The sequence below is a fragment of the Heloderma suspectum genome, chromosome 2, assembly GCF_057233095.1.
Source record: "Heloderma suspectum isolate Gila_16-S chromosome 2, 16-S_ref, whole genome shotgun sequence".
NCBI lineage: Eukaryota > Metazoa > Chordata > Lepidosauria > Squamata > Helodermatidae > Heloderma > Heloderma suspectum.
Window position 1 is genome coordinate 14,656,897 of NC_139459.1, and position 27,230 is coordinate 14,684,126.

Sequence of the window (27,230 nt, forward strand, 5' to 3'; positions counted from 1 at the left end):
GCAGCAGAACACCCAGATGAAAAGGCTCTTTGAAATTAAAGATTCTTTTAGCTGATACCAAACGAATGTGATGTGCCTCCCAAAGGAGTTCCAGAAGACTCCAGATAGACCAATGATCTGACCTCGGCCTAGATCTCAATGGCCTGGTTCACAAGTAACACTAACCCATGGTTTATTTAAACCATGATTTCTTGCCCTACCCAGGGTTTGTCTGGCAGAAAATAAATCAAACCATGACTGGTTTTCTCAGTCTCTGAGTTGTTTGTTTCCCCCCTCCTTTGCCCACTACCTCCCCGTATCTCAAATGCCTTTGTGGCCCTACAGTACTGGCATGAAAAGTGGCTGCTTTAAAAAAAAAACAAATCAGTTTTACCCACCACCTCTGTAGCCCGGCAAAACAACCCATGATTCTAGGTTTGTATGTAACAACAACCCATGGTTTAAACAAACCAGAATTTACAACCCAACAACAAACTATGGGTTCTCTTTCTGGGTTGTTTGTGGTTAGCAAAACATGGTTTGTTAGCCTGGCTGTGTTCACACATCATGACAACTGAGAATTCAACAACCCATACCCTGGGTTAGTGTTATGTTAGATAAAGATAATTTTTATCTTTGTTGTTTTAAATCTGTATTTTAAACTCCTGTACTGCTGCTAGGTTTTATTGTGGTTGTATTGTTATATTGTGGTTTTAATGTTCTATATATTTTAAATTGTTTTATTGTGTGTTGTTTGGCTTTAATTTTTGTGAACCGCCCAGGGAGCTTCAGCTATTGGGCGGTATAGAAATGAAATAAATAAATAAATAAAATAAAATTATGTGTGAACCAGGCCACTGTGGTTGTAAACCTGCGTCTGAGCTTCAGACTACAGGTGGGGGCTCACAGGATGGCATGCTCCTCTATTGGAAAAAACAAACAAACAACCATCTATGTAGAATGCTAGGTGTTCAAGATATAGGGTTGCCATATTGCCCAGTTGGCCAGGTTTTACCGAATTGCAGCCTCCCTCCCTCCAGTGCACCTAGCTTGCCTTGTAAGGTGCATGCAGCATGCTAGCCCCTGGGATGCAGGCATGGCCCCCTCTGGCTCAGGAATCATTTTGGGAGAAGGTAGGGTGGAAGTCATAGAGGAACAAGCAGAGCTAGTTGATGGAGCAAGCTGCACTGTTTCTGTCCAGGGGATACGAGATAACTTATTGGGAGACTTTTTGGGAGAAGGTAGGGTGGAAGTCATAGAGGAACAAGCAGAGCTAGTTGATGGAGCAAGCTGCACTGTTTCTGTCCAGGGGATATGAGATAACTTATTGGGAGACTTTTTGGGAGAAGGTAGGGTGGAAGTCATAGAGGAACAAGCAGAGCTAGTTGATGGAGCAAGCTGCACTGTTTCTGTCCAGGGGATACGAGATAACTTATTGGGAGACTTTTTGGGAGAAGGTAGGGTGGAAGTCATAGAGGAACAAGCAGAGCTAGTTGATGGAGCAAGCTGCACTGTTTCTGTCCAGGGGATACGAGATAACTTATTGGGAGACTTCAATGGGGTACACACTTGGGATCAAAGTGCTTGGCAGCCACAGTTTGTAGGTGCTTCTCAGGGCATCTCCGCACCTGCATTTTATCGCACATTCATGATTGGCCACTCACGGAGGTTTGCAGGTCCATTACACAATGTCATAATCCTCCAGAGATTTTCCCACCTTTTCCCCCTGCCTATCCCGGGCCGTGTTATCCCCAAATGGGGGGGGGCAGTATTTCTTCAGCCCACGCAACAGGAGCACCAAGACCTCCCCGTGTATTTCTCCCATAGTGCGAAGGAACTGCTGTGTGTGTGGGGCTGTGGGCGGTTGTTGGGGGTGCGGTCATGGTGATGACGGCAGTGACATCGGTGCAGTGGGCATGTCGGTGTACTGACCTGCGGGCTTGCTGCCACGCTGGCTTGCCGCCATGCCATGGCTAAATGCGATGCACCGACTTTTGCTCCCAACTTTGGCTCCCTCCTCCGCAACACAGAATGGCCGGCATGCCAGCAGCTCACCAGGAAGCCGGTGCCTGCAGGGGCAGGGTTTGGGCAGTTCAGTGGAGGTTGCTGTCTACCCATTGCATGTCAATCACAACCAAGCCACCAGTAATCTGCGAAGGGAGGGAAAGGGGCAGGAACCAGGGAGGAAATGTCGTGATGCTCTCAGTGCGTATAATGGCTTTTCGTGGAAAAGTAGCCGCCCCATGAAAAGGTAAGGAATGGAATATAACAAGATAGAAACAACTGTGTAAAGGAGCCCAGTCTAATCCCGTGATGAAACCAGATGGAGAAAGCCCTGGTACTGAGACAGATTTCTGCCCCCGTGTGATGAACCCCTCAGTCTCTGCCTCACTTTTACCATTCTCCCTGCATGAACTGACCTATTTCTTGAGGAGCTTTTCTGTTTCATCCATGCAGCCCCAAATTCACCAGGTGCTTTGATCACTGGAAGCATGAGGAAGGAAGGAAGGAAGGAAGGAAGGAAGGAAGGAAGGAAGGAAGGAAGGAAGGAAGGAGGCCCTGACTGACTCCATCTACAAAAGCCTGCCCAGAGAGCACCACTCGATGGGGTGCATGTTATCGGACAAATTGTTGGGGGATGATGGCTGAGATTAAAGGCACAATCCTATGCATGTTTGGACAGAAAACATCCTACAACTCCCAGCATTCTGCTGTCAACTGTAATGCTGCTGTTTGGGCAGACTTTGGATTGAATTGGTTCCAGCCACCAGTAGGCAACCCACAGGAAGCACTGCCCACTTTTCCCCACAGCCTAGCTGATCAATGATCAGCTTTAGGTGCTTTCAGCCCAGTGGAGGCTGGTGGCTCTGATGTCAGTGGGGCGGTAAATCTGCTCCAGTGAAGAAGCACCTTGGATAGTTCCTTTAAAGGTCTGACTGGTTCTGACTGAAACCCGGAGCAGATTCACTGCTCTGCTGGCATCAGAGCCACCAGGCTGCACTGCTTCAACCAGAGCTAAATCCATTTTGTCTTGATTAACTTTCAGTTTATTCATCCAGTCTATTAGTGAGGTGAGGCAGATCTTCAGTGATGATACTCCCATACCTTGTTCACATAAAAAAGAGAAACAGTTGAGAGTTGTTAGCATACTGATGACAACCTACTCCAACCCTCCAGATAACTTCTTCCAGTAGATTCATGCCTGTGTTATATAGAATGGTCTTTGTCTTTAAAAAGGACCATGCATGCCGCTTTACTTTCAAGGATCCATGGATTAAACGCATGTCTTGTCTTGCACGAAGACTTGATTAGAGCTGGCCTTGCTGGTTTACATAGCCAAAGTTGCTTCCAAGATTTTCAGTTCAAGGTTGTTGCTCTAAATAGTAATGTCAGGTTGCTGGGTGAAACCCAACGTCACTCGAGTGGACTTCCACTCACACAAAGGGACTTTCCTCTCCTACTATCATCTCTGCATCCTCCCTCACCTCCCAAAATCTCCTCTGGAGTTTCTCCCAACCCTTCAGAGCCACTTTTGAGGGCGTGTAGGGGGAATGTAGGGGGGAGGCTGCATTGACCCCTCCCCATTCTGATGGAAGCCATTCTGTCTGCAGGAGGGACTAATGCCTGAGAGCTAAACTCAATTGGGAGAAGCTCTCAGGGGCCATATTCCAGTGGTGGGCAGAGCCGAAGGCAAAATGAGCAGGGCCACCATTCCCCAAATGCTGGCAATTGTAGCTTCAAGCTCTGACTGCCAGTAACTGAGCCTTGGGAGAGGCATGCCAGCTTTTTAGAATGGGAAATAAAACCTGTGCAAAAACTGGGAAACCACCAAAGAACCAGCAGTTGAGGGGAAAGGGTTTATTTTTATTTATTTTTAATTTTATTTAAAACATTTGTATCCTGCCTGATATCATTACAATCTCAGGGTGGCATACAGATAAAATCAATTTAAACAGTGTGAAGCAATAAATAATTTCAATAACTAAAAGTATATTAAACCATTAAGCTAGCCAATACCAATTTAAAATGTAAAACAATAAAACAGTTAAAACAGTTTGCAAACTCAGGGAATCCAAATAGCCCTCAAAGGCTTTGGTAAAAAGCCATGTTTTAACTTGACGTGCAAATGAAACCAGTGTCTGCACCAATCGGGCCTCCAAGGGGAGGGCATTCCACAACCGGGGTGCCACAGCAGAGAAGGCCCTCTCCCACATCCCACCATAATGTATGTCTCACACTGGTGGGATGCACAGGAGGGACCCTCCAACAGATCTCAGTCCTCGGGCAGGCATATATAGGGAGAGGCGCTCCCTCAAATATCGAGGTCCCAAGCTGCTTAGGGCTTTAAATGTCATCACTAGCACCTTGAATTCTGACTGGAAGCGTATCGGCAGCCAGTGCAATTCCTTTCAGACCGATGTTATGTGATCTTTACGTGATGTTCCAGTCAGCAGTCTAGCTGCTGCATTTTGCACTAGCTGCAATTCCCGAGTCGTCTTAAAGGGCAGCCCCATGTAAAGTGCATTGCAGAAGTCTAACTGGGAAGATGAGCCCAGGAGAAGAGTGTGCGGCCATCTGACAAAACCCAGAGGGCCAGATTGGAACCCGAGGTGTGCTGGATTTTGCCCATGACCTCTGGTTCTGCACTCCTGGGCTAAGAGATACAACCCACTGCTTGTCCATTACATTACCCCCAAAGTTCATGCTGTTGTTCGCACTGTCCCATATCTGGATATGAAACAGAGGAGGGCTAGCGTCCCTGACTTTCAATAAATACACATGGCCATCTAGCCGACTGAGAATGTCATTGCACTGGTGTCTCTCAGTCTGGAAGCAGGTGTTCATGCAAGCCAGAAACGATCCAGGCCAACGAGGGGGGAACTGTAAGTAAAAACAGATGTGGATGCCTGAGCAGCAACTGAAAAGCTACAGCCTGTGCTAGTCACCCTGAGTCCTCTTGTGGATAGCTGCTTACAAGAGATTAAGTGTATTCCTGCACTGAATGCTAAAAATAAAAAATTAGGACTGCTGTTATCCAAAATAAAGAATTCCTTGTATTGCTACAGTATACAAGTGAATCATGGAGAGACTGGCAAGAGGACACTGGCTTAAGTTCTTCTTCCTCTTCTTCTTCCTTTTCATCCATTACTAGAGAGTGGTTTCATTAGAACTAATCTGGGTTAACATGGTGTTTTAAGAGTGATCAGATTCCTGCACAAAGGAGATCCTCTCTATAGGCATGCTTAAATTGGTGATCGAAGAGCCCGTGTCAACATACACACATCGTAGGGTGCAAAAGGTTTGACCATCTAGACATCTTACAAAAGTGGTGTCATCTCTAAAACCTCCAGTCTTATGACCAACTTCTAGGGGCTTATAAAGGGCGTAGCAGCCCCCCATAACTGATTTACAAGGCCAATAGTTACATCACAAGGTACATGGATGAAACAAGCTGGGGAACAGTGTATATAACTCCAGACTGTCCACTCTGACTGACCTTGGTGGGGCAGACCACCTTTCTGAACCCTCCAAAAAGGAGTGACGGGACCACTACTTACACCAACATGGCTGAAACTGGTGCCACTTGGAAGAGATCACCTTCCCGCATCATAAAATTTCCCATCTGACTACTTTACATGGGGTCAACCCCAAATCAAGCACTTCAATATGGTTGGAGGCATAACAACGTTCACTATACTGATGTTGGTATTTTGACACGGGCTCTTGCACTATGGGGAAACATCAGCTGCTTCCAACCCACCCACCCCTCAGGTTCTGGACATGTGTTTTTATTTTGTAGAGATGCATCTCAAACCTCTCAGAGCTACAAGGTAGGGGAGGGGGCTGTTTCAGGAGGAAAGTGGTGGTTAGGGGAAAGGGTTAAAAAAAACCTTCATCCCTGCCACTCTGATCCAAATCAATCCTTCCTGATGCGGCGTTGAAGCAAAGAAGCAGGCTGTTGGTGGTTTTATTTATTATTCTTGTGAGTTTGGACAAGACGGTGTTCATGCACTGAGGATACTTCCAGATGAGGCTTGTATCATGCCGTTGCTCCGCCTCATTCACTGAATTTTACTGGAGGTCCAGATGATGAAGTCTTCCACTTATAACCCTTCTGTTTCCCCACCACTGCTTCCATGTTTCTTCTTACCGTGGAAAGTCCAATTTCGGCTGTCTAGCCGCAGGAAAGCAGAGTGGGGGAAGCGGCTGCTGGACAACACATAGGATGTGTCGTACCGGCAGCAGTTCCTCATTCCCCGCCCTGCAACACCCCACAGAACACTGCGTTTTCACCACTCCATGCTCCTCTTCCGAGTGTGGGGCTGTTCCGAGCTGCCTGCAAGGCAGCACGGGGGGGGGGGGTTGGTTCTCTGGGAACCAACCTCGGAGCATGGGCTCTGAGGTCGGTTCCCGGAAAACTACATATCCTGTGGCCGTCTATCCGCTGACTAGCGGCCATAGGATTGCTCTCTCCAGGATATAAAGATCGAATATCTGTACAATGCACTAGGAGCTCTCCATTTGGAAACACCCTACATCTGACTAGCACTGGTAGAGTGGACCCAAGTCTCCAGAGATGCTGATGTCATCTGATGTTCAGAATTTCCCTGTTCCCTCTCAGCTTAGCTGCAATCATCACAGTAGCTGGGGAAAGGGATTTTTCCAGCAATGATATATTGTCCCCTGTTAAAATGCACAGTATTTTGGGGTGGCTTGGTCTTGAATGGGCAACTGAGATCTGACAAGGTGCTGTGTGCTGACCCCAGGCCAGCAAACGAGAAGTTAAAGTCGTTGTCTAACTAGTCATGTTCTGCACTCTTGTGAAGGGGTAGAAGGGTCTGGTAAGGACTGCATATTAATGCTTAAGAAAATAAAGCATCTTATGACACTTTGAAGACTGGTGGATATACTGTGGCATAGCCGCATAAACTTTCGTGGGCCACTTTGTCAGATGCATGAAATGCTAGCCTCAACTGGTGAATATATGTATACATGAGGTGGTATAGAAGGGGAAACATTGTAAACAGTGGGACCAAATGCTTACAAATGCAAGCCACCCAGTAGATCTGTGACATTTCTATGCAAAGCTCCAATGTAGAAAGGACAAGAATGTTGAGCATTCACAAGAGCAGGAATGAGTGATAATATGATTTCCTTAATTTTGCTATGCTAATCAAACATCTGTAGTGGGAGAAAAAGCTAAAATCATGCTTAAGTCCTAAATGAATAGAATCAAATTTGCTACTCAGAGAGCAATCCTATGTCCCCTAGACAGTGTCTAGTGGATTGTTTGGTTTACTGGCTCCCAGGTCAGAACCAGGGCTCCAACCTTGAAGTCAGTAAACCGTACTTCCCTCTCCTGGATGGAGACCGGGGAAAGGGGTCCAGGGGGCAGGGAGGGGATGAGTCCAGCTGCCTTATGCAGCTTCCTACGTTCACCCCAGCCTCCTTCCCTCCTGCTCCCAAGAGCCACTGCTAGAGTGGCGAAATTGCCCATCGAGCAAAAATGCAGGGTGGCCAGAGCACAGAGACGAGGATCGCCTCCATGTTCCAGCCGCCCTGCATTAGGGTACTCAGCAGCCTTCAGCCTCAGAGGCTGCCAACTATCCACACAGGATTGCACGGCACCCCACATTTGACTTCAAGAACTCTCATGCTAGAGTCTCCCTTTCAAGCGTTGTTATTAGTGTATGTTAGTGGTTTTCAGCTCAGCAGCAGAAGAATGTTCTGGGAGACTGAAACATTCTCCTGCTGGTTTCTGTATGTTGCCCTTTTGGAAGAAGGGTCAGATTTGTGCCCACTTATTCTTTTGCTAGAGAACGACCTGTTTGTTCTACGTAGTCAGAAGAAAGGCATTGTGAGCTGGTGACAGCATACAGATCACGCTGAAAGATGAGCGGACAGATGAGCCTCTCACAATGTCGCTAATATTATTGGGTCCCGTAATGAGGGGGCTGCAGGTATCTCACTCACATATACACTGAATGTGTGGAGGCAGCTGTTACCCCCCACCCAACCCAGCATCCATGCATTCAGCATTTGTGTGTAAAGTGTCAACACACATGCAAATGCATGCAGATAAGGCACCCCAGCAATTGAGTAAGTCACTTGATCACCCAGGGTTCTTAAATGCGTGGAGAAACCCTGCGCACATACAGTGGTGGGGTGCTGAATGTTGAAGTGCAGGTACTCATCATGACAATCCCCAAAGCCAAGCCCCCGAGGAAAGTCCAAAAATGCAGCCAGCTATGTTGATCCATGAAAGAACGAAAGAAGCTCCGTGCTACTGACCCTGGACCGTTTCTTTACCCTGCTTCTGAATTCCGTAACGTACCTGACTGATTTACTGTGCTTGACCACTCTTGCCTTAGCCTAAACCTCCTTGGACTGAAATCTGTGTGCTTGACCATTTGCACGCCAAATTGACTATTCTACTGCATTGCTCCCTGTACTTGCTTGCAAAGAGCCAAGACGCAGTCTAGAGCAGGACAGGTAGCAGATGTCATAATGGTCTGCGCGAATCGAAAAGTAACAGTGCTGCATCCCTGTGAGCCCAGGCTCCACTACGCCACTGTGCTGAAGGCACAGATGCTGGAAGCCTGGCCAGCAGGCAGGTAAATCGATATCAGAAGGTACAGCCAGTGGGCATAATCCAGCTTCCACTCTGCCCTGTGAGTATGCACACGGGGATATGTGTGTGTGCACCCCCTATAGTGTTGACCGAGTGATATGGGGACAAAGTTAGGATTTAGATTTGCTGCAGAATCTGTGACCTGGGTTTGTATCTCTTACAGTTAGAGATCGTTGTGAGCACATCAGGCAGGGCTGGAGTCAAGGGTAGGCATGGTTGAGCACCAGCTGAGGGCCCAGACCGCAGCAGCCCCCACCCCCCAACAAGAGCCCCCTGGACTTGCTTCTCCTCTTCACCCTTGCAATCTGCTTGTTCACCTGCCCCTTGCTCTGGCCCAGACAACAGTGATAGTGAGAAGGAGGAGCAATAGAAGCCATTGCCTACCTGCTGACTGGCTCTCTGCCTGTCAAACAAGCGGCAGCAATGATGCAAAAGAAGATGAGGAACTAAAGAAAAGCCGTGCTGGATCTGACTAGGGGTCCATCTAGACCAGCATTCTGTTCACACAGTGGCCAACCAGTTGTTGACAGAAAACCCACAAGCAGGACATGAATACAATAGCACCTTCCCACCCATGTTCCCCTGCAACTGGCGCACATAAGCGTACTGCCTCTGATATTGAAGGTAGCACATAGCCATCACAACTAGTAACCATTGATAGCCTTTTCCTCCAGGAATTTGTCTAATCCCCTTTTAAAGCCATCTAAATTGGTGGCCATCACTACGTCTTGTGGTAGTGAATGCCATAGTTTGATTATGGGCTCTGTGAAGAAGGACTTCCTTTTAATTGTCTTGAATCTCTCACCAATCAGCTTCAAGGGATAACCCCAGGTTCTAGTATTATGAGAGAAGAAAAACATCTCCCTATCCACATTCCCCACACCATGCACAATTTTGTACACCTCTATCATGTGTCCCCTTACTCGCTGTTTTTCCAAGCTAAACAATCCCAGCTGCTGTAAGTTTCCCTCATAGGGGAGTTGTTCCAGCTCTGTGATCATGTTAGCTGACCTTTTCTACTGCTAGAAAAGCTAGCATTAGCAGCTGGTGACAATGGCAGGGAGAAGGTAGATTCATGGGGGGGGTGGCGGCATTGAGGGGGTCTTGCCCAAGGGGCCTCAAAAACCTAGAGCCAACACTGGCATCAGGACCAGAAAATTTAATTAGCTTTTAAGAGGCACTGCTGAATATTGTTCGTTGGTGGATTGCATTCTAAACTACCAAATATATTAGGGTGATGTAAAGTGACAAACAAGCTCTCCAAGATCAAAGCAATAGCAATGAGGGAATGACATGTGTACCTTGCACACCCTCTGCTGGTTAGGCAGCCATCTGTGAAAATGCTTCAGGATTTGAGCAGATGAAAGTCGGCTGCTTTATAAAGAGAAGGCTTGCATTTATCTCAGAATTTTATAAACCGCACATGGGGGAGTAAATACACACGGCCATTTTCCAAGCACTAACTAACTACACTGTTCTTGTAACTCCTTGGTAAACTAGTCTTCTGTAACGTCCCAAGAAGTGGAAAGAAGAATTCACCTCACCACTTTCTTTCTTCCTTTAAAATATTTTTAGGCGCCCTTCAGGAGAACTCTCGGGATAGTGTACAAGGAAAAACATAGATATGATAGACCACAATAAAATAAACACAGAGCAGTGTTTAAACCCCCTTCATGGATCACTGCCTTGTTGTGGCAAAGGGGCTTGCGTAACTCAGTGAAGCCATAAGCTATGCCGTGCAGGGCCACCCAAGACGGACAGGTCATGGTGGAGAGTTCTGACAAAATGTGGTCCACTGGAGAAGGAAATGGCAACCCGCTCCAGTATTCCTGCCAAGAAAACCCCATGGAACGTATCATAAGGCTAAAAGAGATGACGCTGGAAGATGAGCCCCTCAGGTCGGAAGGTGTCCAATATGCTACTGGGGAAGAGCAGAGGGTATTTCCAAGTAGCGCCAGAAAGAGTGAAGCGGCTGGGCCAAACCCGAAAGGACACTCAGCTGTGGATGTGTCTGGTGGTGAAAAGAAAATCCGATGCTGTAAAGAACAATATTGTTTAGGAACCTGGACTAGACAGCATCACTGATGCAATGAATATGGACTTGAGCACGCTCCGGGAGAGAGCGCAGGATAGGAAGGCCTGGAGTGCTATGGTCCATGGGGTCAGAAAGAGTCGGACACGACTGAACGACTGAACAACAACAACAACAATTGTTTAAACATAATAAACATAGTGCAACACACCAAAAAATCAGCATAAAAATTCAGCAGAGCAGATAAGTGGAGTCAAGCCAAGCCAAGCCAGGTTTATTTATAACCCCCTTTTCTGCATTTACAGTATGTACACACCAGATATACATACAGCAATATTCTGTAAGAATTATGTTCATTACAAAATGATCAAAAGGTGCAATCCTGTTCTGAAGGAACATAGCGGGGGGGGGGGGAACCTCAGGCCGTGAGCTAAATCCGGCCCTCTTAAGGTCCCCGTTTGGCCCCCCTGCTTTCCCCAGATGGCCACATCCCTTTCCACAACTGCCAATTGTTTGGTGGCTTCCCAGGCTTTTCACGGTTTATTCCCTGTTCTAAAAGGTTGAAATGCCTCTAATAAGACTTAGGGCTTCTCCACATGGGGCTTTAATCCTGCGATTGAGATTGGTTACTCAGGGAAGTTTGCAGGTCCTTTGCATGATGTGGTCAACCTGCAGCACCTCTCCCGTGGGTTCTGACCATTTCCGCGGCTTAATTTGAAATGGAAATGATGAGCTAATAAAAAGAAGCAGTTTGATTTTGTCTGTGTAAAGAGGAGGGGGCGCTATAACAGTGCCATCTGGTGGCTGTATAATGAAAGTTGCAGATAAAGGGGGGAAGGGAAGCACACAGAAAGGGATAATCCTGCAAAGAATCTGGAAGGAGAAGCCACAGTAAAATCACGGGATAAAAAGCCTCTGTGTGGAGAAGCCCAGAGTTACTGCCAGTAAGAGCTTTAAGCTAAAATATGTGGATTTTTTTTTTACCCTTTTGCCTTGACCCCGCCCTTTTTCCTTTGAATCTGCCCACCACTGGAATGCAGCCCCCAAGAGCTCCTCCAATGGAATTCAGCCCTTGGGATGAAGGAGGTTCACAACCACAGCACTATAGGATCTGACAGAAGCCCCGCTACACCTGCACAGCATGACACATGCTGTCACCACGGCTCATATATTCCAGTGGCACTCTCCGCTGGCATATCTGCTAAGCCGGTGAAAATGTGCCAGCGGAATAGGATGGAGTCGTGGGTAGAAAGTGAGCAACACAGGGGAGAAGCCCACTTACACCAAATCCTATAGTCCTCCAGACCATGCCCATGCCCATCGATGGCATAACTTTACACCAATCATGGAGCCAATGCAAGGAATCATTCTCTCATTGAACTTAATGGAGAGGAAAACATAAATTTTAAAAAATTACTGCTCCTGCAATGATGACCATCCCACCCACATTGCCGCAAGGAAGTATAGAATATGACATAACTCTGCACCCAAATACAGTGTACCGGCGCCTGCTTTTAAACCCTAGACTGGGAACAGGGCATGCAGCATCTGCATTGGTCTATATCACTCTGGCCTCATGCTGTGCCCACTAAAGGCTAAATTGCACAATATGCTACCTCTTTTCTTTTTTGGTTTACTTACAAGTAGGTGGATTGGGACCACCACACATGGGTAGGGGAGGTTTAAGCCTTCCCTTTCCAGCTTCCTGTTTTCTTAAATTCTCCCCCACCCCTGCAAGAGGGCTAAAAAAAGAGAGACTCCATTGGCATGAAGTCGCTTTTATTTATTACATTTTTATCCCACCCACCATCCAAGGAACTTACGACAGTGTGCACAGTTGTCCCTCCCTCCCACCCATCCACCCAATTTTATCCTCACAGTAATCTTGTGTGATAGGTTAAGCTGCCCCAAAGCCAGTCAGTGAGTTTCATAGCTGAGTGCAAATTTGAATCTGGGGCTCTCTGGATCCTAGTGCCATAATTCAAACATCTGACAAAGTGGGGTCTGGCCCATGAAAGCTTGTGTTACAAGCAACATTTGATAGTGTTTAAAGGGTGTCACAGGACTCCTTTGTGTGACGTTTGCTGCAGAAGCAAAGAAAGGAAGACTGCAGGCTTGTGTGTTTTCGGGTTGTATTACTCAGATAGTTGTGTTTCGTGTGTGAACAAAGACACACATGTGCAGTGATGCAATTAGGTAATACTTGATTATGGACCAAGGGGGCAATCCTATGCATGTTTAGACAGAAAAAAAGCCCTATAACTTGTTGTACGATTTTTTTTTCTGTCTAAACACGCATAGGATTGTGCTCTTAATGGTCTTCTGGGGTATATGTCTCTTTAGATCAGGGATGTTCACCTCTTTCAGTCCAGGGGCCACATTGCATATCAGCGGCCGCATTCCAGTGGGAGGCTGGGCCAAAGGCAAAAAAGGTGAGGCCAAAATACCAAAAACACCAGCATATTTTAGCTTAAAGCTGTTACTGCTAGTAACTAAGCCTTAGGGAAGGCACATTAACCTTTTAAAATGGGGGGGGGGGTCTGCACAAAAGCTGGGAAACCACCAAATACCCAGTGGTTAAGGGCAAGGGGGTGTGGTCAACTGGGGAACCCTGGCCGGCCAGATTTGGCCCCTGGGCTGTAGCTTTCCCGCCCCTGCTTTAGATGGCGGTGCGCGCCTTCGCTCCACGGTGTGGTAAGCCAGCCTTGCTGTGTTTGCCTCCCCCCACCCCAGTTCAGCTGCGTGGGGCCCTGGGCCTCTGCCCCATTGCCCTGACAGCACCACTGCAGCAAGTGCCCCTATTTCCCTGTGCAATAGGTTGGACAGTGAGCATTGGCTGTACTACAATGCAAGGATGGGAAGGTGCTTCTGGGAGAGATGGGCTGTGGCAGGGGAACAACTTCCTGGAGGCCTGCGCTGCTCCGCCGCCATGGCAACGCCAGGCTCCGCCCCGCTTCCAAGACCCCTCCGCCTGCCCGCCCTCTCTCCCTCCCTCACAGAGCCGAGTTGTGAGGCCGCAGATCATAGACGCCGCTCCGAAGGCTAGAAGGCCTCCCCGCGCTCGGCCTCCGGAGCGTCCGCTCTAGGAGCCCCTCGCCCGTCGGTGGTTTTTCGCCCTCCTCTCCCGGCACTGAGCCCTCCTCGGTCTCGGCTGAGGCGGCGGCACAACCAGGGCGGGGGAACGGAAATATCCGGAGCCATCCGCCAAAATGGTGAGCGGACCCCCGGGGGGGAAGGCCCGATACCCCGAGCGGGGGCGGCCGGCGACCCGCCCGCGCCCCCATTTTGTGACGCAGACGCCTTTCGTTTCGACACGGCCCCCTCGTTCCTCACGACCCCCCGCCCTCCCCGCGACCATTTTCAGGGCCCCGCCATTCCCCCCCCCCCGGCCCAGTGAAAGGGCACCTGTCAGGGTGGTGTCGGGGGCACTTGCCCCGCAAGACTTGGGCGCGGGGGGGGGGCTGGGATGTATGTGGGGAGGGGGGTAGTAAGCCCCCCTCTCCCTTTGGGCCCTCTTATGTCATAAACAGAATGGACGCCTGTTGGGATGGCATCGCTTCCTGCCCCTCCCCGGTGCCTCTTGCCTTCGTGCCCGTGATATTTTATAGCATATAAAACCCATTGTGGTAGCAATGCGAATTTAGGCATGCGTTTACCTTGGACATCGTCTCTGGAGGGTGGAGGGATCTGTGAAAACCTTGGCGGGGAAACTCCTGTCTTAAAAGCTGTTGAGGTGATCCAGACTGGTAATTAAAGGAATCGCCCTCATCCGTGAAATTTCTGCAGCCCCACAAGCAATCCTGAGTACGTTTTCCAAAGCCTTGCTCTGGGTTTGAGACTACTGTGTAACTGCCCTTTTCTTCCCACTCAAGAGGATGTTCTTTTTCCCTGTCGCTCACATTATCCGTAACGGTTTGGTAAAAGGGTTCCTGTGCAGTGGAAGAGGTAGATGGCTGTTCTGCTTATATCTATATCTGGACCAGACCACAAAGGCCGATTTATTTATTTCTGTTTTGTCCAGATCGTTGTTGACAGCATTAGGAAAAGAGAGGGTGCAGGTTTATTGTTAATCTGGGCCTGTATTCTAAATGCCTTGTCAAATATCGAAATTTGTTTTCCTCCTTCCTCTATTGCTCAGGTGGTAAAGGACTGTATGCGTTTATGTACACACTCCTCTCCCTCTGTGTGTGAGATAAATATTGTGATGCACATTCATTGCAGTGGTCGTCTGGTGCCACAGAATCTAATGAAACTATGTGCAAAGTAATTCAAGGAATGGCAGAATTTGAGAGAAAGAAACGAGAAAGATGCATTTTAAAAATAATGATCTTAACTGCTGTTCGTTTGTGTTGATTCTGTACCTTGTTTGAAGAAGATCTGTTGTGTCTTCGAGGAGGGCATCCATATACTGCAGCATGCACTGCAAGAGTGTGTGTGGGGGTGGATGTATTTATTTTTTGGCTAGCTTCCCTCTCTGGCTTTAAATAGCAGCAGAATCTAGCAAGAATATTTAAAGAAACACAGTCACAATTCTGCTTTCTTCGTCAAGGGAGAGACTGAGTGATGGCAGCTTTAAAGATAATTGTACATTTCAAGTGTTCTAAGTGCTAAGTGAGATACATTATCTCAGTAGTCCTTATGACAAACCTGTAAAGTAGGCCAGTATTAAGATTCTTATACTGCTTATACAGAGGGGCTGAGAGAAAAGTGGCTTGCTTAAGGTCACATAACTGTTGTGCCTGAGGTGAAATATGGATCAGGTACTTCCTGGCTTATGCTTATGCAGCCCAATCCTTTGTGTGTTTACTCTGAAGTATATCCCACTGAGTTTAAGAGGACTTGTTCTCAAGTAAATGTGCATAGGATTACAGCCAGTATGCTACACCAGCACTTGCCAGGAGTTTTGCATAGAACGGTTTACCCTTCAAATCTAATTTGTTATTTTCATTCCTTGGTTGGTTATTTGGTAGGGTGCTTCCAGGCAGAAGGTTTTTTGAACATAAGACATGCTGATTTGGTACACTTGATACTGGCAAACCATTGGGGGCAGGGGTGTGGGATGTGTTGATGCCCATAGGGATTGCTGCTAGTCCAAACAACTGACTGGGCATGAGAGAGTGACACAGGCCCAAACAATTCTGAGAGGGTAGCTGTGTTAGTCTGTTGCAGCAAAAATGGGCCAAAACAGGTGGTACACACAAAACAGGTGTGTGCAAAGCCCACACACAGTTTCATCTGCTTTCAGTTCAGATGTGTTCAGGCCTAAATCAACCGTGGAGAAGGGTGTGGTCTGGGCACAGGCCTGTTTTATTCTTTGTAAGCATATGAGACCCAAGATAACTTCTTTGCAATGTCTTGTTTTCTTTCTCTGCCAGTGTTTTGTTAGATTCCCGCCCCCTCTGGCTTAAACATAAGAACATAAGAAGAGCCCTGCTGGATCAGACCAAAGGTCCATCTAGTCCAGCATTCTGTTCACATAGTAGCCAACCAGCTGCCCACAGGGAACCCACAAGCAGGACATAGTGCAACATCACCCTCCCACCCAAGTTCCCCAGCAGCTGGTGTACATAGGCACACTGCCTCTGATACTGGAGGTAACATAGAGCCATCAGAACTAATAATCATCAATAGCCTTATCCTCTATGAATTTATCCAGTCCCATTTTAAAGCCATCCAAATTGGTGGCCAGCACTACCTCTTGGGGAAGTGAATTCCATAGTTTAACTATGCACTGCGTGAAGAAGTCCTTTTATCTGTCCTGAATCTCCTGCCAATCAGCTTCATGGGTTGACCCCGGGTTCTAGTATTTTGAGAGAAGAAGAAAAATGTCTCCCTATCCACTTCCTCCATACCATGCATAGTTTTGTACACCTCTATCATGTCTCCCCTTACTCGCCTTGGCAGGCCCCAAACATTTTCTAGGATCAGCAAAAGAGAAAGATAGGTGGGGGAGGGAAATGTATAGAAAGAGATGAAGAGAAAGTAGGGGAGAGATTAAACAAACAGAAAGACGTACATACAATTTTGAAACGAGAAAGTGGGTTCTGTGTAGCAAGGCTGGAGTTAAATGTGGGTCTGCATGTGAAGAGGTCTGAGGCTACTGGCTTAGCTCCTGCAGCTCATTTCCATATAGCAAGTGTAGGGAACCTGTAGCTGTTTACCTATTGGACTACAACTCCCAGCAGTCCCAGCCAGCATGACCAATGGTCAGGGATGATGGGGGTTGTAGGTCAACATCATTTGGAGGGCTACGGATTCTCTACCCCTGCCATAAAGGTTATTGCTTGAGGTTGTTGGCTGGGGGGCAGGTGGTATACTTTGGTGGGTCCTGGTGAAGTGCCTGGCTCAGGCTGCAACCCCATTATGGGTAGCTAAATTGTAAATCATGATTACTTTGCAAACTTGTGAGATTTGCTGGAGCCAATCAGAGGCAGTGTTACAACAGAACAGGCAACATTCGGAACAGTGTATTGCTGGTCCAGGCCTTTCTCTGAACACAGAACTTGTGTTTGTGCAGTGAAACTGTGACATGTAATTCGAGAGACAGAGATGATAGCGTAGTTTGCATGTCATGACAACCCACAATTTTATTATTATTTTTAATTGTGGGTTGTGAATGAGAGAGCATGTTGGTGCATGCTGCACAATCATTCCTGCTGCAAGTGGGAGAGGCTAAACAACCCAGGGCTGTTCCGTCCCTGGGTTGTTTAGCAGTGTGTCTGAACCCAGACCTCTAGCTTCTCTCTCCCCTGACAAGCCACAAAAAGAATTCATGGAGTTCAAGAGTTGTTTCTCTGGCTTGCTGTGGAAGAGACAAGCCAGGGGCCCCGGTCCAGACCCAGTGCTAAACATTACCCACTTACTGGGAGTAAGCCCCATTTCCTTACTAAGGCAATATTAATAAATTGGATATAGGATTGAACGGTGGTATAAAAATTCTGTAGGGTTTTCCATAGGGTTATGCCCTCACTGCTCGGAAGCCTTCACACTCTGAAGCTTCCAAGATTTCTGTGCCCTGCTGGGCTGAAGCCAGCAGGGTGGGAGGAGCAGCAGAGGTGATCTTTGCCTTCCGGTCCTCCGAACCATATTTTCGCTAGAAGGGCTTTTTAACCCTTCTAAATGAGGGCGCTTTGGGAACTCCCTCTTTACCCCGTCCCCAAGGTCAATTTTCTGATCTCAGAGAGACAACCAGCATGGTTCTCTCTGCACCGGCTGCAAGGGGTCGGGGGTCAGATCTCCAACTCTCCCTTCTGAGGTCAGAGCACTGTCTCAGACCTTGGAAGGGGATTTCTGAGTCATCTTATGGTCCCTGAGACACTCAACAAAGGACCATAGGATTGCTCTCTTAAATAATAAGTAAAATAAAATGGTATATTCTCTCTGCTTATCCTATAAGCTGCGTACCTAGAGATGTGAAGACCCTGAAAATAAATAGAAACTCTTGGAGACCCTATTTTTTCCTGAAGCCTTTAAATAATTTTCTAGTGGAAAAAATGGACATTTGGGAGGAAATTGAGGGGAGGAAAACCCAACCTGTTAAGAATGGACTTCTCTGTTAGAATAATGTGAAATGCTTTTTAAGGCAGGGTTGTTTTCCTGCAATTTACGCTCTCAAAATTGTTTCTAATAACCATGCAAGACAATCTGTGGCATTAGGAAATTATAATCACTATATTTGGAAAACATGTACAACTAACCCCCCCCCCCCCCCGAATTGAGAGTTGGAAATGTTTTGAAAGAGGGATCATTGCATACAGTGGTCACATTCAGACAGTCATCCACAGTGTCATAAACTATGGGTCATGAAGCTGTAGATGAGAATCATGGCTCTCATTCCTTTTTCACCCTCCCCTCCTCTCATTGTGCAACAGTTCTGGGGTGGTCCTGGCTTACATTAAGCCAGATCTCCCTATTATGTCCAAAGTAGACATGACAATGTACAAACCGGGTCATTAAGCCCATGAGCTTGGAGTATATCTGAAGCTGATCACTGCTACAGAGAAAGCCCTGCCCTGCACCTCAGCTTGGAGCCAAGCACCTCCAAAGCTCAGGTGTTGCTTCATAGATGAGCCCCTCTCCCTGAGCTCTGAGGAGGATAAGGGCTTATCCTTGCCATGCTCAGCTTTATGCTCATTGTCGTGACTGGCAAATGAATTTGTGGACCTCCGATCTTAATTAATAGAAGGCTTTTTAGCAGGGGTCCAACATTTTTGACTGGCTTACTAGACAAACCAGTTAGTGGATGCCTCCACCACCCCTCCTGGCTAGTACCCCGCTCTCCTGGCAAGAGGAATGTGCCAGCTTGGATGCCACTACTTCAAGGCACCCTGAATGCCTCCACACAGCAACACCCAAGACACACACATCCCTTGCTGGCCTTTTTGAGAGGAAGGGCAATTGGGGAGCAGCATCCAATGCCTCATAGAATCATAGAATAGTAGGGTTGGAAGGGGCCTACAAGGCCATCGAGTCCAACCCCCTGCTCAGTGCAGGAATCCAAGTCAGAGCATCCCTGACAGATGGCTGTCCAGCCTCGTCTTGAACGCCTCCAGGGTGGGAGAGCCCACCACCTCCCTAGGTCATTGGTTCCATTGTCGTATTGCTCTAACAGTCACGAAGTTTTTCCTGATGTTCAGCCGGAATCTGGCTTCCTGTAACTTGAGCCCATTATTCCATGTCCTGCACTCTGGGATGATCAAGAAGAGATCCTGGCCTTCTTCTCTGTGACAACCTTTCAAGTACTTGAAGAGTGCTATCATATCTCCACTCAGTCTTCCCTTCTCAAGGCTAAACATGCCCAGTTCTTTCAGTCTCTCTTCATAGGGCTTTGTTTCCAGTCCCCTGATCATCTTTGTTGCCCTCCTCTGAACCCTCTCCAGTTTGTCTGCATCCTTCTTAAAGTGTGGTGCCCAGAACTGGACACAGTACTCCAGATGAGGCCTAAGCAGTGCTGAGTAGAGGGGAACTAGGACTTCCCGGGATTTGGAAGCTATGCTTCTATTAATGCAGCCCAAAAGAGCATTGGCCTTTTTTGCAGCCACATCACATTGTTGGCTCATATTCAGCTTGTGATCGACAACAATTCCAAGATCCTTCTCGCTTGTAGTGTGGTTGAGCCACGTATCCCCCATCTTGTAACTGTGCATTTGGTTTCTTTTTCCTAGGTGCAGAACTTGGCATTTATCCCTATGAAATGTCATTCTGTTGTTTTCTGCCCAGTGCTCCAGTCTACCCAGATCACTTTGAATTTTGTTTCTGTCTTCCAAAGCATTAGCTGTCCCACCCACTTTGGTGTCATCTGCAAATTTGATCAGCATTCCCTGCACCTCCTCCTCCAAGTCATTAATAAAAATGTTGAAGAGCACTGGGCCCAGGACTGAGCCCTGCAGTACCCCACTCGTTACCTCTCCCCAGTTTGAGAAGGTCCCATTGATAAGCACTCTTTGAGTCCGATTCTGTAGCCAACTGTGGATCCACCGGATCGTTGTTTCATCTAGCCCACTTTGAGCTAGTTTGCTCATCAGGATTTCATGGGGCACTTTGTCGAAAGCTTTGCTGAAGTCGAGGTATATGATGTCTACAGCATTCCCATGGTCTACAAGGGAGGTTACTTGATCAAAAAATGAGATCAGAACTCCTCCCAAGGAAATGCTGGCAGAGAGGGGAGCATGCTGGCTTGGATGATGCTGGGTGAAGATGCTCAGGTGGGGACTGGTGGGGTGTGTGCAGCAGTTTTTTTCCTCTGAGGCCAAAGTGCTCCAGGCACCATGTCCACATAATTGTCAGAAAACCCTGAGTCTTTCTCTGAACATTAGAGCTTTGGAGATGATGATGATTGCTATGAACCTGCTGAGATAATCCCTGCCCATTTCTGCATCCTTGAAGTTGTGCAGAAGTCTGGTTGTTTGCCATGCTTGCCAGAGGCTGGTGCCACACTCACTGTGTTTAGAACAAGTGGTAAAGCCTGCTCTTTGGTTATGAGGCCTAATAATGACAGAATTGCTGTTACAGCCATGTGAAGATATGTATGGCCATTTTGTTGGTGTTGAAAAGCCATTTTTTGGCAAATATTGAAAGCCATAGTTTTTGTGGGTTATAGTTTGGTGATACAAGTAAGTGGAATTTTGGAGTGTCATAGTCTCTTATTTCAGCTCCTCGCTTCAATGGCACTTAGGGGTTGCATGCTGGTCAATTAACTGCCTGTTATTTGACTATGGTCGAATATTCCATGAGGCCCAGCATGCTGCTGTGTAGGTGGCAACTTAATTTTTAAATTTATGATGATTTTGTTTGTTAGTGAGGAGCTGCTTGTCCCTTAACCCTGAAGCAGACAGGGACAAATCTATAGCATGCTATAACTACAAGCATCTCTGGGTAGGAATGTAAGCAGCCATTAGCGGCAAAGGTCAATGTTTTAATTGCATTAAAAAAATAATTTGTAACTCTAGGCTGACACTGGTGTTCCAAGATGAAAGCCAAACAGAACTGTTTGGTGAATTGTTCACATTCATAGAGACTTTACCTAACATCGTTTAAAGTTATAAAAAATCATTAGTCTTTTAAATTTCATTGTATTATGATAAATGTTAACTAATTTGTTTTCATAACTAGCATAAGGATTAGAATTGTAACAACAACAAATAATGTTGAACAATAAAATGTGCTAATAAAATTCGTGTTTTAAAAATGCTTGACCGGTATCTGATCAACTACCCTGCTCTAATGCTATAGAAACTAGCGGTTGCAATATATGAGATTCATTTGAAAAAAGTCCTTAGAGTAAGACATGCGTGTATTTTCTGTGTCTGTCTTGGCGGAAAAGGCCTGAGCTTTGTTTGCTGTCCTCCCTTTTTCACTCAGGTGAATTTCACAGTAGATCAGATCCGAGCGATCATGGACAAAAAGTCCAACATCAGGAACATGTCTGTGATTGCTCATGTTGACCATGGCAAGTCTACGCTTACAGATTCGTTGGTGTGTAAAGCCGGTATCATAGCTTCAGCCAGAGCTGGTGAAACACGATTTACTGACACACGGAAAGATGAGCAGGAAAGATGTATCACAATCAAGTCTACGTGAGTATCATTAACATTGTGTAGACTGTTTTTGGCAGTAAACCACAAGCCAGTTACAAATGAAACATTTTAAGACAATGGGATTAAATTAGGTTTATTTCAAATATTTCATCTTAACTGATTTATGGATCAGGTGGTTTGTCTGATTGAAGCAACTCAGAGATGCCAAGTTGCCTTTCCTTAATTGTGGACATGAAAAGGCTGTTTTATGTTCTTCTGTAGGCTGGGTACTTCTAGGGTTGGGTTCCAGTGGGGTAGCCATGTCAGTCTGTTGCAACAAAAACAGTGAAGAGTCTCTACTGAAGATGACAGATTTAGGTGGCATAAACTTTCATGGACTACAATCTACTTCATCAGATGCAATGCACATTTATTTGGGAGTAAGTTCTACTTTTTAATTGGGCTTGGTTTCCAATAAATGTGCATTTACTTTTCCTTTGTTTCACTAACTCAACAGTACTTTTTTGCTCACCAGTATGCCTGGTTTAATTTGGCCCCTTTTTATTTTAATACTTATATCCCACCTATCCAGCATAACAGCAGCTTACACAATTTTTGCAACATTATGAAAATGATTCAGAAACTTTGCATTCACAAGCAGCTAACAGTGAAGATGTTAAAAACATTTTTAAAAATCCCATTGGCTATGCGAGTAATCCCGAAAAAGGGGAGGCTTGGTTTCACTCTGAAAACCCACAAGGGATTTGGCCAGATGTGACTCTCCTGGGAGGGAATTCCAAAAGGAGGATGCCACCATTTCAGAGAGAGCCTGACATGTGGCCCCTAACACTTGCCTTTTGTAAAATGAAGGGACCCTAAACAGTACCTCCTCAGCTGATCTTAATGCGCATAGAGGAACACATAGGAGTACTGTAACCTGTATCAACCCATAGGTGTGGTGTTTGTTGTTCATTTGGTCAGTCACTTCCAACTCTTTGTGACTTCATGGACCAGCCTACGCCAGAGCTTCCTGTCGGCCATCGCCACCCCCGTCGCTCCCCCAAGGTCGAGTCCGTCACCTCCAGAATATCATCCATCCATCTTGCCCTTGGGCAGCCCCTCTTCCTTTTGCCTTCCACTTTCCCTAGCATCAGCATCTTCTCCAGGGTATCCTCTTTTCTCCTAATGTGGCCAAAGTACTTCAGTTTTGCCGTTAATATCATTCCCTCAAGTGAGCAGTCTGGCTTTATTTCCTGGAGTATGGACTGGTTTGATCTTGCAGTCCAAGGCACTCTCAGAATTTTCCTCCAACACCACAGTTCAAAAGCATCTATCTTCCTTCGCTCAGCCTTCCTTATGGTCCAGCTGTCACAGCCATAGGTTACTACGGGGAATACCATTGCTTGAACTATGCGGACCTTTGTTGTCAGTGTGATGTCTCTGCTCTTCACTATTTTATCAAGATTTGTCATTGCTCTCCTCCCAAGAAGTAAACATCTTCTGATTTCCTGTCTGCAGTCAGCATCTGCAGTAATCTTTGGGCCTAGAAAGACAAAGTCTGTCACTGCCTCCACGTTTTCTCCCTCTATTTGCCAGTTATCAATCAAGCTGGTTGCCATAATCTTGGGTTTTTTTAGGTTTAACTGCAACCCAGCTTTTGCACTTTCTTCTTTCACCTTCATCATAAGGTTCCTCAGCTCATCCTCGCTTTCAGCCATCAAAAGTGGTATCATCTGCATATCTGAGATTGTTAATGTTTCTTCCAGCGATTTTAACTCCAGCCTTGGCTTCATCAAGCCCAGCACGTCACATGATGCGTTCTGCATACAGGTTGAATAGGTAGGGTGAGAGTATACAACCCTGCCGTACTCCTTTTCCAATCTTAAACCAGTCCGTTGTTCCGTGGTCTGTTCTTACTGTTGCTACTTGGTTGTTATACAGATTCCTCAGGAGGCAGACAAGATGGCTTGATATCCCCATCCCACCAAGAACTTGCCACAATTTGTGATGATCCACACAGTCAAAGGCTTTAGAAGAGTCAATAAAACAGAAATAGATGTTTTTCTGAAACTCCCTGGCTTTCTCCATTATCCAGTGGATATTGGCAATTTGGTGTCTAGTTCCTCTGCCTTTTCTAAACGCAGCTCGTATATCTGGCAATTCTCATTCCATGAATTGCTGGAGTCTACCTTGCAAGATCTTGAGCATTACCTTACTGGCACGTGAAATAAGTGCTACTGTTGGATAGTTTGAACATTCATTAGTGTTTCCCTTTTTTGGTATAGGAATATAGGCTGATTTTTTCCAATCTGGTGGCCATTCTTGTGTTATCCAAATCTGCTGGCATATGGCAAGCATCACCTTGACAGCATCATCTTGCAAGATTTTAAACAGTTCAGCTGGGATACCGTCGTCTCCTGCTGCCTTGTTATTAGCAATGCTTCTTAAAGCCCATTCAACCTCACTCTTCAGGATGTCTGGCTCTAACTCACTGACCACACCGTCAAATCTATCCCCGATATTATTATCCTTCCTGTACAGATCTTCCGTATATTCTTGCCACCTTTTCTTGATCTCTTCTGCTTCTGTTAGGTCCTTGCCATCTTTGTTTTTGATCGTACCCATTTTTGCCTGGAATTTACCTCCGATGTTTCTGATTTTCTGGAAGAGGTCTCTTGTCCTTCCTATTCTATTATCTTCTTCCGCTTCCACACATTGCTTGTTTAAAAGTAATTCCTTATCTCTTCTGGCTAACCTCTGGAATTTTGCATTTAATTGGGCATATCTCCCCGTATCACTGTTGCCTTTTGCTTTCCTTCTTTCTTGGGCTACTTCCAGCATCTCAGCAGACAGCCATCTTGCCTTCTTGGTTTTCTTTTTCTATGGGACGTTTTTTGTTGCCGCCTCCTGATCAATGTTGTGAACTTCTGTCCATAGTTCTTCCGGGACCCTATCTACTAAATCTAGTCCCTTAAATCTATTCTTCACCTCCACTGCATATTCCTTAGGAATATTAGTGAACTCATATCTAACTGATCTGTGGGTCTTCCCTGTTCTCTTTAGTCTTATTCTAAATTGTGCAATAAGAAGTTCGTTATCTGAACTACAGTCAGCTCCAGGTCTTGTTTTTACCAACTGTATAGATGTCCGCCACCTTTGGCTACAAAGGATGTAGTCAATCTGATTTCGGTGTCAACCATCTGGTGAAGTCCATGTATAAAGTCATCTTTTAGGTTGCTGGAAGAGAGTGTTTGTTATGCACAGTGAGTTGTCTTGGCAAAATTCTATCAGCCTATGTCCTGCTTCATTTTGTTCTCCCAGACCATGCTTGCCTGTAATTCCAGGTGTTGTTTGACTACCCACCTTGGCGTATTGTCCAGTAGGTGCTACAAATCCTCATAGAACTGATCTACTTCTGCTTCTTCAGCATCTGTGGTTGGGGTGTATATTTGGATCACTGTGATGTTAAATGGCGTACCCTGAATTCGAATTGAGATCATTCTATTGTTTTTTGGATTGTATCCAAGCACTGCTTTTTGTTGTTGTTGTTGTTGTTGTTCGGTCGTTCAGTCGTGTCCGACTCTTCATGACCCAATGGACCATAGCACGCCAGGCCTTCCTGTCCTGCGCTCTCTCCCGGAGTGTGCTCAGGTTCATATTCATTGCATCGGTGATGCTATCTAGCCATCTCATCCTCTGTCGTCCCCTTCTCCTTTTGCCTTCAGTCTTTCCCAGCATCAGGGTCTTTTCCAGAGAGTTTTCTCTTCGCATTAGGTGGCCAAAATATTTCAGCTTCAGCTTCAGTATCTGTCCTTCCAATGAGCACTCAGGGTTGATTTCCTTTAGGATTGACTGATTTGACCTCATTGCAATCCAGGGGACTCGTAAGAGTCTTCTCCAGCACCACAGTTCGAAAGCATCAGTTCTTCGGCGCTCAGCCTTCCTTATAGTCCAGCTCTCACAGCCATACATTACTACTGGGAAAACCATAGCTTTGATTAGACGGACCTTTGTCGGCAAGGTGATGTCTCTGCTTCTTACTATGCAGTCTAGGTTTGCCATAGCTTTCCTCCCAAGGAGCAAGCGTCTTTTAATTTCATGGCTACAGTCACCGTCTGCGGTGATCTTGGAGCCCAAGAAAGTAAAATCTGTCACTGCTTCCATTTCTTCCCCTTCTATATGCCAGGAAGTGATGGGGCCAGATGCCATGATATTCGTTTTTTTAATGTTGAGTTTCAAACCAGCTTTTGCACTCTCCTCTTTCACCCTCAACAAGAGGCTCTTTAGGTCCTCTTCGCTTTCTGCCATTAGGGTGGTATCGTCTGCATATCGGAGGTTGTTGATAATTCTCCCGGCAATCTTAATTCCGACCTCTGATTCATCCAACCCGGCGTTTCTCATGATGTACTCTGCATATAAGTTAAATAAGCAGGGTGACAATATGCAGCCTTGTCGTACTGCTTTCCCAATTTTGAACCACTCGGTTGTTCCATCTCTGGTTCTTACTGTTGCTTCTTGACCCTCGTACAGGTTTCTCAGGAGACAGGTAAGGTGGTCTGGTACTCCCATCACTTTAAGAATTTCCCACAGTTTGTTGTGATCCACACAATCAAAGGCTTTAGCGTAGTCAGTGAAGCAGAAATAGACGTTTTTCTGGAATTCTCTTGCTTTCTCCATGATCCAGCGAACGTTGGTGATTTGATCTCTAGTTCCTCTGCCTCTTCGAAACCCAGCTTGTACTTCCGGTAGTTCTCGGTTCGCATACTGCTGAAGCCTAGCTTGTAGGATTTTGAGCATCACCTTGCTGGCATGTGAAATGAGCGCAATTGTGCGGTAGTTTGAACACTCTTTGGCGTTGCCCTTCTTTGGAATTGGAATGTAAACTGACCTTTTCCAGTCTTGTGGCCACTGTTGAGTGTTCCAGATTTGTTGGCATATTGAGTGCAGCACTTTAACAGCATCATATTTTAGGATTTTGAATAGCTCAGCTGGAATACTGTCATCTCCGCTAGCTTTGTTGTTAGTAATGCTTCCTAAGGCCCACTTGACTTCACTCTCTAGGATGTCTGGCTCAAGTTCAGTGACCGCACTATCATGGCTATCAGGGACATTCAGATCTTTTCTGTATAGTTCTTCTTTGTATTCTTGCCACCTCTTCTTAATCTCATCTGCTTCTGTTAGGTCCCTGCCTTCTTTATCCTTTATCATGCCTGTCTTTGCACAAAACGTTCCCTTGAGATCTCCAATTTTCTTGAAGAGATCTCTAGTCTTTCCCATTCTGTTGTTTTCCTCGATTTCTTTGCATTGTTCATTTAAGAAGGCCTTCTTGTCTCTCCTTGCTATTCTCTGGAACTCTGCATTCAGTTGGATATATCTTCCCCTTTCTCCCTTGCTTTTTGCTTCCCTTCTTTCTTCAGCTACTTGTAAAGCCTCATCAGACAGCCACTTGGCTTTCTTGCATTTCTTTTTCTTTGGGATGGATTTCGTTGCTGCCTCCTGAACAATGTTACGGACCTCCATCCATAGTTCCTCAGGGACTCTGTCTATCAGGTCTAATCCCTCAAATCTATTC

General features: G+C 46.3%; 1 protein-coding gene across 1 annotated transcript in view; it reads left to right on the top strand.

The window, feature by feature from the left end:
* The first annotated feature begins 13,738 nt into the window (after positions 1–13,738).
* The window catches only part of LOC146351930 (elongation factor 2-like), a 31,080-nt gene continuing 17,588 nt past the window's right edge, over positions 13,739–27,230 (top strand). The window contains exons 1-2 of the mRNA XM_084832860.1: positions 13,739–13,855; positions 21,504–21,718. Coding sequence (XP_084688986.1) covers positions 13,853–13,855; positions 21,504–21,718 — 218 coding nt within the window. The 5' untranslated portion in view covers positions 13,739–13,852. The remainder of the gene's footprint in view (positions 13,856–21,503; positions 21,719–27,230) is intronic.